General features: G+C 42.1%; 1 protein-coding gene across 1 annotated transcript in view; it reads right to left on the bottom strand.

Annotated features, from left to right (window-relative positions):
- Positions 1–1,612: 1,612 nt before the first annotated feature.
- LOC111871730 overlaps positions 1,613–12,896 on the bottom strand; it is a 30,566-nt gene continuing 19,282 nt past the window's right edge. The window contains exons 5-10 of the mRNA XM_033754375.1: positions 12,027–12,167; positions 10,729–10,917; positions 7,531–7,633; positions 5,828–5,992; positions 3,780–3,893; positions 1,613–2,016 (exon numbers count right to left, since the gene is read on the bottom strand). Coding sequence (XP_033610266.1) covers positions 1,781–2,016; positions 3,780–3,893; positions 5,828–5,992; positions 7,531–7,633; positions 10,729–10,917; positions 12,027–12,167 — 948 coding nt within the window. The 3' untranslated portion in view covers positions 1,613–1,780. The remainder of the gene's footprint in view (positions 2,017–3,779; positions 3,894–5,827; positions 5,993–7,530; positions 7,634–10,728; positions 10,918–12,026; positions 12,168–12,896) is intronic.

The raw sequence follows: 12,896 nt of genomic DNA, 5'->3' as shown, positions 1-12,896 counted from the left end.
ATTTGGTCTTAGATGGGAAGTTAATGGTAAAATTGATGTTACAGAAGTAATTTGCAAGTGAATGCACTAAATTTCTCTGACTCAAGTTATGTTCTAATGGCGATTCTTGAGAGCGAGGTAATGCATAAATTTCAACTATCAGAGCTGGTACCAAGTTCTCAAGAAGGGCTGTTTCATTGAATTTAAAATATATGTGAAGACAAATTGGGGAGAGCTGGTGGAGATTAGTGGTCGAAGAGAGCATGCGCCAACAGGACCACAAGGAAAAGGAACAACTGAGAGAGGCAGGAGAAGGGGACTTCAGCGTAAGAGTTCAGGCAATATATCGACAAATGTCTGAAATTGAAGCAAGCAAAAAAGAAAGTACTTTTTTAAAACCATTTATATTTCAGAATGTATGAGTATTTTATAATAATTAAGATAAATCATTGTAATGAATATCCATGAAAATTAAGTATCATATCTACAAATCTTAGAGACAGAATATGTTGAACCCATATTGTTTTACCACGCACAACTAGAACACTGTAAATGCCTTCGAAGTAACCCGTTCTGGCTGTGAATAATTATGCACAAAATCGTCTCCTCATCTATTATGTTCCCAAAAATACAAATTTATAAAGACACACGAAAGTCAGACTGTAAAGCTATTAACTTTGCTTCAGTCCACTAGCCATTCATAATTATGTTATTAACCTCTCCCAGTAATTTCTCATTGAGTTCTAAATCTTTCATTTTATTGGTTTAAGTACGGTTTGAAGTTTAATTTCCTTAGGCAAAAATAAAATAGCTCAGGTTGTTAGTTACCAGAATATTACAGTTTTTGTAGGTCACAGTGTGAGCAAATTACACTGATTTGTATCCCCTGTAATCTGTGTTCCATATTTACCCACGAAATGGCACTGCGTGAGGTCATACCCTAATTATTTTATGCCACAATAACTCCACTAATGTTGGTTTAAATCTAGGTTAATCCATGTTGCAGTTCTGGAGAATAATGTTGAATGTTTTAAGGTTATATTTCCAATTAATTCCATAATAGCTTCTCCAACGATGGTCAAATCCAATTTAATTCATACTGAATTAGTGGAAGGCAAAGTAGAAATTTTCCGGGTCACCCTTCAAGTACTTCAGGTCAATCATCATCATCATCATCATGGGGAACTGGTACAATGCATATTTTAAAGACTACGTTGTCAAGAGATTCAGTACATTTTTCATAATAACTGCGCGAATACCATGATATTTTGCAGAAACCTTTCTGAGGGACTGGAGTACAAGTGTAGACCTCTGCTGATCTCTGTAGTCTCTGGAGTAAAGCAATCGGCTTCTGTAGACAAGTGTATTGCAGTTGGTATGTTTGCCCACCGATAACCTGCTACTTGAACATTATAACCTAAAGACTGTAAGTTCGCTTAGTGAGGGGTGTGGAGTCCAACTGGGTCCACTCGGCACGGCGGCCACTGATTGGCCTATTGTACCTGCCCTGGGTGATTATGATGATGGAGAATTTGGTGGAATGAAGATTGGCAAGGGAAACCGAAGTACTCGGAGAAAACCCACCCCAGCGCAACTTTGTCCACCACAAATTCCAATTGATCTGACCCGGGATCGAATCCGGGCCGCCACAGTGGGAAGCCAGCGACTGACCGCTTGAGCTATGGCGCGACCCAAGACTGTAAGTTACTCGAACTCGTTATTTTTCAACAATGCTTTGTGATCCACTGTGGCTTGTTGACTGAAACTCCTCCGTCCATAGTTCAGTAGAACATACCGTGGTTCAGTTGTCTGCGAACATCTTCCATCTGTAGTACATGGAGGGTGGGGGTGTCACTACGTTTGAAGGACCTGTGTAATATTTCAGGATGACTGGAACGGGTGTATGTAGCCCCTGTTGGGGCCCATCGTGTCCTCTGTACCGCTCTGACGAGCAGAGTGCAGGGGATAGCAGTGAGAAGCGCTGATTGGGAGATGAAGTAGCTGGCCGATGGAACGCTGACTCCTGGCCGAGATTTGCTGCAAACGGGAAAGAGAATGTGAAACATGAAATGCGGGCATAAGAGCAGGACACGCGGCTGTGAGGATGAAATGGGAACGTTACGAAAGCAAAGGCGAGCTTAATAAGGACTGCCCATAGAGAGAGAGAGCGAGAGAAAGTAAAGCTATCCCCATCACAGGCCGTGAAGACCCATAGGGTTGTGAGACGTCGAGGCTTCCACATTTTCTACACAATAGACTCAAAGATGGCGGTAAGTTTGTCAGCCTTACGCTCCGGCCGCGCTTTACTCCCCAGGAAAATTCCTGGTACTTATTTCTGTTAGAGGCTGAGTCTACCCCAGGACCGTAGTGCGGCTGGAAGAATTAGGTCAGTTGAAAAATGCATTGACCTCATTGAGAATCGATCCGCGACCTTCTGGCTTGTAGTATAGTGCCTCAAACAACTACGCTACTATGTGCCCCATGGCCATACAGAATAATAGATTGAATTTATAGTTCTCTTAAATTTACAGAATAGAATTTTCCTTGACATAGCCTGTAGAACAAATTGAAAATACACGTTTATTGTGCTTGGAGGTATAAAACAAAACTGACTAATCATGTATCGTATTTGAAGACACATAGAAAAGAAATAACATAATAGAAACCTATTGACATGTTTCACATGGTGAAGCTAAAAGAAATAATAGACGGCCTGAACTTGTAACGGACAAATTAATGAATAAGTTAAAAAATGAAACTCATACCCAAATATACGGAAAATATTTGTCCTTACTAGGGGTTTTCTTGATTTCCATCAGTATTTTTATGACAATACAGTGACAATACTGGAAATGAAAGACACGTAAAAATATATTAATGTACAAACGAAAAGAAAGTTACAAAGAGACGGACAAATAGAAATACCTCCAGAAATATGACCCACGACTCTGAAGATGGAGATGTTACGAAATATATATTATTAAAACGAGTGACGTGTTGTATATGTGAGCCAGAATGGCTAAGTCGGTATAGCGACCAGGCTACGCGCTTGACGACCGAGATATCGGAGTTCGATTCCAGATAAGGAAAAGAGAGTTTTCTCCATAATATCCTTACCGGATCTGGGCTTCAACCACCCTCCTATACAGTGGATACCGGGGGCTGTTTCCTTGGGGGTAAGACAGTCGGAGCGTCAATTTGACCACTCCATATAGTGCAGAGGTTACGGATGACGGAGCTGTACCTCCACTCCCCAAATGTCTTCATGGTGTGGTGCTTAATCAGATAAGCTCAGACACAGATTTACCTTATCACATGTAACTCGCGCGGTGGCACGCGGCAGCGTAGTTGGTTGAGGCACTATGCTACAAGCCGGAAGGTCGCGGAGTCAAGTCCTGATGAGGTCAGAGGATTTTTTTCAATTGACCTAATCCTTCCAGCCGCACTATGACCCTGTGATCGACTCAGGCTCTAACAGAAGTGAGTACCAGGAATCTTTCTGTGGGGTAAAGTGCGGCCAGCGCATAAGGCTGACAAACTCACCGCCATCTGTGAGCCGATTGTCTAGAAAATATGGGTACCTCAACGTCTCACAACCCTATGGGCCTCCACGGCCTGTTACAGGGATAGCTTTACTTTTTTGCTTACATGTTCGTGGCGTGTTATATTTTTCTCTTGTCTTATATTCCTGAACCAGTATCTTACACTGTTTCATTAAACATGCTCTCCATTTTCGCGCAAAGGGGGGGCGGTTCTGAACGTATGTGCAAGAAGAGAAAATGACAGCCGACGTAACGCACCAGCAGACACCATTTTCTCTTGACGTCGGGAAGACCGACAGTGGCCCGTTTCCCCGCGGCATACTGCACATGCGCACGTCCTGGATCTCAGAGGTTTGTCTTCGGGTGACGAGGCTGAAACAGGAAAAATACTATCAGAATTGCTGGGTTTTTGGACTTTGTCCATCAACCCCTATTCTAAAAAAGACACTAGAGGACACAGCGTTTCGGAAAGTGGATCTGTTACCGTCTACAGATGAGGAAGGTGACAAGCGGTCTGTTAGGTGCCTCAGTTACTGGATCTGAAGGTTAATTCTTTCTAACGGACTCAGAAAGTGGGGGGTCTCTCCTCTCACCTGACGATGGAAACAGATCCATTTTCAGAAACGTTGTGGTTTCTAGTTTCTAGGACAGGGGACGAAGGACGAAGGACAAAAACGCAATAATTCCGAGTTCTAAACCCTTTAGAATCTAGGAATAACAGATGCTGACCCACATTTATGCACTTACATATTTTACAGTTAGCTATAAGCCGGGTTAGCGCCGTCGACATAACGACAAAATTGGACGGATAGGGTTCGATTCCTGGCGGGGGCTCATCCAGCCTCTAATAGAATGGGTACTGGGGGGTTTCCCTGGGTGGTAAAACAGGTCCTTCATACGTCTTCATGGCGTGGTGATCAATTAATTAAACACAGGGAAAAATTTACTCTTACTCTGCTTTACTTTAATTGTACCTATTTTACAGTAATTCTCTGTCGTCCATACTGCTCGTGTGATTGTCTTTAAAACACTTCATAATTGTGAGATCATTGAAAAGGATCGACATTTCGAATGGTGCGCAGAAGCAAGAAAAATACGTGGTCCTTTCGAAAACACGAAGTTAATTTCTTACTTAGTCTGTTTATTTTATAATATATAATGAATTTTGCAATAGAATAAGACTTAAACCCGTGATATATTTTCTTGTACGGTTTTGTTGTAACGATGGGCACAGATATATGGTATTAGAAGATAAAGCTCCTCAGAAATTCGCTTTGTTTATGCGTCATACGGGAATAATATTCAAGCATCAGTTTTATAATTAATGAAAAGAATAAAAACACTCTAAGTGAAAATACTGTCCAACACTAACGTATGTAATGACACTGTAACATAGCCTCTTCATATATTCTTTCTACTTTTGACTTGCCTACGAGAATTTCAGAATTACGGAACTGCGTACAAGAAATTTTGAATTTCTTCCTTTCTACTTAATATCTATGAAGTATGTAAAGTAAAACTATCCCTGTATCAGGCCGTGAAGGCCCATAGGGTTGTGAGACGTTGAGGCTCCCACGTTATCTAGACAATCGGCTCAAAGATGGCGGTAAGGTTGTCAGCCTTACGCGCCGGCCGAGCTTTACTCCACAAGAAAATTATTTAATTAATTCCTGTTACTCATTTCTGTTAGATGCTGAGTCGACCTCAGGGTCATAGTGGAAGGATTAGGTCAATTAAAAAAATTCAATGACCTCATCGGGACTTGAACGCGCCACCTTCCGGCTTGTAGCATAGTGCCTCAACCAACTACGTTACCGCGTGCAACAAGTTAATATCTATACCACTTCTAAAAGACGGATAAAGTTCTTAATTTGGTTTTAATTCTGCATAAAATTATTATTATAAGTCAGAGTTACGAAATTATGCGTGAATTCTAATTATGAATATTGTTACGTTTATTAAGTCAGTTAAGAAAAACACGAACATTTTTCTTTACTTTTGGTAGTATCACAGAATAGTGTCTGACGATATATGAAATGAAAGAAACACTCACGTGGCTTATACCAAGCCGGCAACGCTTCAGACTGGCATTCATGAGGTACTTGGTCCAAATCTTGACTGGAGCACTGACTATCCCTACTGATATCTCCATTGTTTTCTTCAGTTCCCCTAGTCAAATTCCGGGAAAGCATCTCATTCCACATCCTCCCACATTCTTTCTTCACTGTCATCCCATCATTCTGCGCTACGCATTCTGAGCCGCTGAGGGAGTTCTTAAATAATCGACAAACAGAACACAAACTCACGAGGCGAGAAAGCTAGATCCTGGTTCTTCAGGCACTTGATAACGCTGTGTAGCCCCTCCTTGATGGGTACATGGGTCACGTGACCCAACAACGCTGCCGCAGCGCCCGCCGATTGGTTTATCATGCACATCTCTCCCTGAGGTGATGTTGTATAGAACAGGGATCCTGCAAACACCAGATTTACGGCTTAAACTTAGAGGCGGTCAAGCATACGACCGTTCAAGTGACTAGACTGCCGTTGTAGCGGAAGCTACTTGAAATAGGGCATAGTGTGCTGTACTGAGCCTAAACTGACAAAGGCCTTATATGTATATGAAATCAGATAACAACTGTAAACTTATAAATAATTGTACATACTGACAATGGACTAAAGTACTGACATTTACTGAGAAATAAGAGACCCGACCTCTCGTCAGAGAGGGCGTCACACATGGACAGGACTAACTTTCAAGCAAGAAGAGACGTCTTGTCATGAGCCCCAGGGTCAGCTCGACAGCAAGAGGGACAGACTGACTGGCCGTCAGTCGCAATGTGACTTTGACTTGACTAGATTTAGGCAATGCCCCGATATACAGAGCATGTCTTGATAATGTTTTCACTTGTGTTCTTTCGAGCTTCAGCAGACACTATGAACATCTTCAGTAAAAACAAACGACATTTCTTTATTTACATTTTTACTTTATATTGCAGTTTTCTGTTATTTTTTTTCAATGACTCTCCCAGTCTATTCAGGGCCCAGGCCAGTTCCGTAATCGTTTTTCACAGACGGTAGGACTCCTTGGACGAGTGAGCAGCCCGTCGCAAGGCCGTTACCTAAACACAGAATAAACACATACTCGCGCAAAACATCCATGCCCTGAGTGGGATTCGAAACCACGATCCCAGTGTTCGAGCGAGCGAAGACAGTTCATACCTCAGACCGCGTGGCTACTGTGACCTGCTTTTCTGTTATTTACACCGTAAAATAAAGGTTGAAAGCACACAAAATGTGATAATATTATTCTGGGGCACATGTTACGAGTGAAAACGAGAGTTTGGGTACTTAATTTTCATTGAGCGAAGTTAGCTTGCTCTTTTTGCAAACATAACAAAAAGAAAAACAAAGCACATGCATCTTAATACAACTAAACATGCAAATATAAGAGAGAGGAAGTTACGTAATGGAGACGAACATAACATAGCATAACAAATGAGAAATATAATATAACCCACACCATACAAGAAAGCATACAATCTGGCAATAAGGCATATTATGCCAACCTACAGTCACAAAAATCTAAGGATATAACCAGGAATATGAAAATATATAAAACATTAATACGTCCCGTAGTAACATACAGCAATGAGACATGGATGTTAAAGAAACAGGAATAGAATAATATATGGGCCGACAAAACAAGAAGAACAGCTAAGAATTAGAAACAATAAAGAAATAGATGAGATACTGAAGAAAGAAGATATAGTTAGTAAGATTTGAGGTTTTCACGGCGGTGACTATGAAGAAAGCAGTCTTCTGGGATGTGGCACCGTGTTGATGTGATCTTAACCGACGTTTCAGAGGAACGTATCTCCTCCATCTTCAGGGTAGAAGGGAAAAAATAAGGAATACTCAAGCGAAGAGACCGTGAGAACCGGTACAAGCAGACTGTCAGTATGTTCTCTCTATATATATCTGCAATTTATTGAGACATGTGAAGATTTACCTAGTCGATTGCTCGCGTTGCATACTGGGAACACTTTGGATGCAACCTGTTCATGACTCCAAACTCGCCATAACTCCCTGATAGCAGGATCAAGCTGTGGGCTCTGGAAGCAACATTTAATAATATTACGTGAGGAGTTATACATAACGCCGTGTATTCCGTTGAAATTCAACTGACGTTTCAGGTGAAAATGTCGCCTCTGTCCTAATAGTAGACGAAAAGTCATGCAAGAAATCAGCATGAAGCAGGTTGCAGTGCTTTCAACGGAACACACGGAGTTACACTCATAACCACCGTTGTCAGAACCTAAAATCTTCTATTACTTCGTGAGATTTGTAGTACTCACATAGTGAATATGTAATTTTTTTATTGCTGGTGAGGTGGGACTAAGTCCCTTGTACTGCGGCCACTTCTGGCCTATTGTACCAGCCCCAGATGATAGGTGAGGGTAATTGTGGAGCAATTGGTGGAATGAAGATTGGCAGGGGAAACCGAAGTACTCGGAGAAAACCTGCCCCAGCGCGACTTTTTTTTTTACCTTGACACTACAGCCCCAGTGCACCTAGGCCTACCTCCATGAATTTCTCCGTTCACTTCGTTTTTCTAGATCTTACACATTCAGTAGGACTCCTTGGGCGGGTGATCAGCTCGTCGCAAGGCCTCTACCTGTACACAAACACAGAAAAACGCGCACACACAAACTAAACATCCATGCCCTGAGTGGAATTCGAACCCACGATTCCGGTTTCCTAAGCGAGCGAAGGCAGTACACACCTTAGACCGCTCGGCTACCGTGACCGGCCCAGCGCCACTTTGCCCTCCACAAATCCCATTTGACCAGACCCGGGATCGAACTCGGGCCGCCGCGGTGGAAAGCCAGCTACTAACCGCTTGAGCTATGACGCGGCCCTTAGTAAATATGTAACTTACAGCCTTCTGGGATGTGATAAAATATAGTTTGGTAGCTAAATATCGTCCTTTCAGAGAAAGTTTTTACCGTTATTTTCATGGCGCAAAAAATGTAGGTAAAAGGATAATGGTTCCTTTCTACCAATCTATATGGCGTCACATTAAAGGACCTTCTAATAGTGCCTACGTGTATTTGGACGTATGTATTAAGGAACTCCTGCATTAAATCTTTTTAAATTTCTCAAATAATTAGTGGAATAGAAGCAAAATTATTTCTGACTCCAGGCACTGTTATGATATCTGTCGGACGATGGCATTTGAGTGCCTCATGAAATGCAAAGTCTGATCAGAGAGCACTGACACATAAATTGAAACAGATACACTAACATACAAACGGAACCTAATTCAATGGGAAGAATATTTTCTGTTCGGATGTGACACCATGCTGTCTGGAAGAAAGTTACTGGCATGTGTGATGAAGGCACGGCCTCCTCCCGTTTCCAGAATGATTTCAGCTTGTTTGGCTTATTTTTCGGCCCTGAGGAAGGAAAGAGTATATTCTTCCCAAAGGCCGAGCCTCAGCTCAAGCGGTTAGTCGCTGGCTTCCCACCGCGACGGCCCGGGTTCGATCCTGGGTCTGGTCAAGTGGGATTTGTGGTGGACAAAGTGGCGCTGTGGCGGGTTTTCTCCGAATACTTCGGTTTCCCCTGCCAATCTTCATTCCACCAAATTCTCCATCATCATAATCACCCCGGCCAGGCTACAATAGGCCAATCAGTGGCCGCCGTGCCGAGTGGACCCAGCTGGACTCCACCCCCCCCCCCACTAGCGAATTAAAAAAATTCTTCCCAAAGGCCTATAAACTTCTGCCAAATTATCCTACGCCAAATTCTAAGAATAACAGGGATTACTGGGTTCATGATCTTTGACAATCGGCCAAGGAAAAAGAAATACGCAATCAACAGAGCCATTAGGATTTACAGAAAGGCAGTAAGTACCCTTCATTGTCACTACCATGGGAGCCTCACATTCTAAACGTTCTGGTGAGCATTAATTTCTTATTCAACGTAAGTTCTTTATCTCAGTTTTCACAGATACACTCTCGATATATTTTGATCAGCCCATACGAATATAAATTAATATTGTGACTTGTCAACACATTGCCAGACAACGGCGAGATAAACGCCTACTCGCTTAAGGTCACGCAACAATAGGACGAATATTTATAGCTCGTCGCTATGCAACAGTCAGCGCGCCAATGAATTGACAAAATGGTTATAACGTGAGTTGTTTTCTGTGTGGTCTGCGCTGCGCAATAATAGAACTGTGTTTTCTGTGCGTCGTCCGTGCCGAAAGGATATGAGAGAATACGGGAAAGGGAATTGACTTCACTTGAGTTGCGAAGTTCCAAAGGGACGACAGAGTAGCCAGAAGAATAATTAGAAGTCTTAGTGTGTGACGTTACATGTGCTATTTTGAATTGTTTCATTTTTTGGTCCGTTACACTATCAATCACAAAGTCAATAGAAAGTCCGTCGAGTGTAACAATTTGTAGGTCACTTCTTTATCACTTCTGCCTTACATGTTTCGGTTTAAATACAACCATCATCAGAGGCACATAGTACAATCATGAAAACACTGTTGTTGTTTAAGATGTACACAGTTATGTTTGCTGCGTGGACGCTGCTACAATATGTCGACGTGTAAAAGCACAACACTTGCTAAGATTGTTGAATGCACTATTTCATCCTAAACTGCCCTCAAGTTAAAATGCCAATGTTAAAATATTTTAAAAATTTGTGCTTTTACACGTCGACATATTGTAGCAGCGTCCACGCAGCAAATATAACTGTGTACATCTTAAACAACAACAGTGTTTTCATGATTGTACTATGTGCCTCTGATGATGGTTGTATTTAAACCGAAACATGTAAGGCAGAAGTGATAAAGAAGTGACCTACAAATTGTTACACTCGACGGACTTTCTATTGACTTTACATGTGCTAGTTACAGTAATCATGAGAGTGTAAGAACTATTTGTAATTACAACTAGTGCAGATCCAATAAACCGATTCACCAAGCCAAACTTGCGTCTTAGTCATTGAAACACGTGACGACGAATAGTCTGGAAAATATATAGCGACGTTTCGTAGGATCCTGCTATTTGCATCTATCCTGAAGATGAAAGTAACAGTTCCTTCATAAACTTTATTGCATGTCACCAGAATACACGGTGTTACATTCCAGAAGAACATAAGTTTAATTAGATATAAGATCTAATTTACATACCATTAAGTACATATGAATTCTCCGAAAATCCGGCAGGGTGCAGGACGGAGATTGCAAATGTTCCATTAGTGACTTGAAGTAACATGGGTCTGTAGTGGAGGAGGACGCGCTAAGTCGTGACGTCACTTCCTGAATATTAAGCAACAGTAGTTCTTTGTAGCTAAGAAAAGATGGCTGAAGTATTTTTTCCTGAAAAGAGCAAGAAGACACAATTAACTTGTGGCTGAAAACTGAAAATGAAAGTGTTTCCATGGTTAGAGAAAACGCGTTACAGTGTAAATTCTAACAGATTGGGGGAAGGGGGGGGTTTCAAGTAGACAAGGAAATATGTTTAGATGTTTCATTTTATTACACTAGTGTAAACATCTGCTGAAATTCAGCGAGGAATAATTTCTGTCGTACCTGCATTCCTCAGCTTCATCCAATCTTCCTTTTACTCCTATCACACGTTTAGCTCTATCTCTCCTTCCTCCCATATTCCTTTCCCTTCTCTTTATTTTTTAAGTCTTATTGTCTTTCCATTTCTGCTGTCCCTTCTTCCATTCCCTGCTTCCATTTTGTCTACACATTCCTCCGTTTCATCTTTTTCTACGGACAGAAATACGTATGACATCCGTTGTGTCAGACAGATCTGTACTGCAACTGGTTTCCATGGAAATGACGTGAAAACTGCATAAAGATAAACCGACAACAATGTCTTGCTAAGCCTAATTGTTCCGGGTCTTTAGAATAAACTCCTAGAAATAACATGAATACGTAAAGCGGCCTCCGTAGTCTAGAGGTAACGTTCCCACCTCATGACTCGTGGTACGCGGGTTCAAACCCGGCGGAGGTCGTCGAATTTTTAAGGGCGGAAAAATTCAGGGAACAAGTCCTCCGGGAGGGACTTTAAGCCGTTGGTCCCGTGTCGTAGCTTTACGGCACGTAAAAGAACCTCATATCTCCAAAGGAGGTCACTGAGCCAAATTCAAGGACGTATCCCGCCCAACAGTAGTCTCTAACGCCTCTGATAGATGGGGGAAGCATTATAGATACCGCCAAGCCAGTAGAGGCCGAACTCGCTGGCTCGGTCGGGACTGATGGTACGCACCAATATCGGTAGGGTATAGAGACTGGTAGAATATCATAGAGGGAAACACAATGGACCAATACTGGTCTCAGTGCATGGGGAAACCCACCCTCTCCAATAACTAACTAACATGAATACGTAACTAAATGTAATATTTCAAGAAAAATGAAAATCTTTTTCGATTATTTACTCGTATTTTCTTTCCACATTTAGAGGTTTGTCTTGTTACCTTGACAAGCAGGAGAAGCTCATGTGGTCGCGTTAAAGGGTAGAGTTTGGCCAGACTGTCTCCGTGCGCTTCCAGGATCCTCTTGCTGCAATTGTCCAGCACTTGTTCTAGCACCGTGCCGCTTAAATCACTTGTAATCAACTGCAACAACAGGATACGAGAAAGCTCATTAGGCCGGGTTTCTTATTTTATAAGAAAAGACTGAAAGATTTTAAGTTACAAATGTAGCTGGAAAAACAGACCTACATTTATTAGGGACCGTAGTGTCTCACCGTGAAGCCTTGGGTTCAATTCCGGATGACTTCATATGAGATTCATGTTTCACGAATTAGTACGTGGGTCTGAAGACTGCCAAAGTAGTCAGTGAGTGAAATGTGGTTATGAACCCTGTGGGACTCACTGTGCTGGCGAGGGTCAGCAACAATTGTCAGTCAGTCAGTCAGTGGTATTTGAGTAGGATTTCCTCCGAGTTCCTGCTAATCAGCTACACTTATTCACAGTCTTCAAATTTCGGACTTCCTCTGGGCTCCCTCACTTGCCTGGTCGCAGAGTAGGAAAGTTCTAGAAATCGTTTGGACGGAGTAGAGTAAGATTGCCTTCCATATGGGCATTCCATTACCGACTGAGGTGTCCATCGACACTTCAACGGAGACTCCGAAACTACCTTGGAATTCATATAACCGTATCTTAGGTCCCTAAATCTACGAATTTCATGGTCATGAAGTACTCTTATGGTTAAAGAGCATCTGTCTTTTGTTTCTCGTAACTTTTGAATAAATTAATAGAATTTCAGGGTGCTGAGGAGAATATTTGGACCGAAGAGAGATGAAGTGACAGGAGGTTGAAGAAAACTGCATAATGAGGAGCTTC

This window comes from Cryptotermes secundus, unplaced genomic scaffold (assembly GCF_002891405.2).
Source record: "Cryptotermes secundus unplaced genomic scaffold, Csec_1.0 scaffold602, whole genome shotgun sequence".
Classification (NCBI taxonomy): domain Eukaryota; kingdom Metazoa; phylum Arthropoda; class Insecta; order Blattodea; family Kalotermitidae; genus Cryptotermes; species Cryptotermes secundus.
The sequence above is the reverse complement of the archived record's forward strand: the minus strand, read 5'-3'. Positions and strand labels throughout refer to the sequence as shown.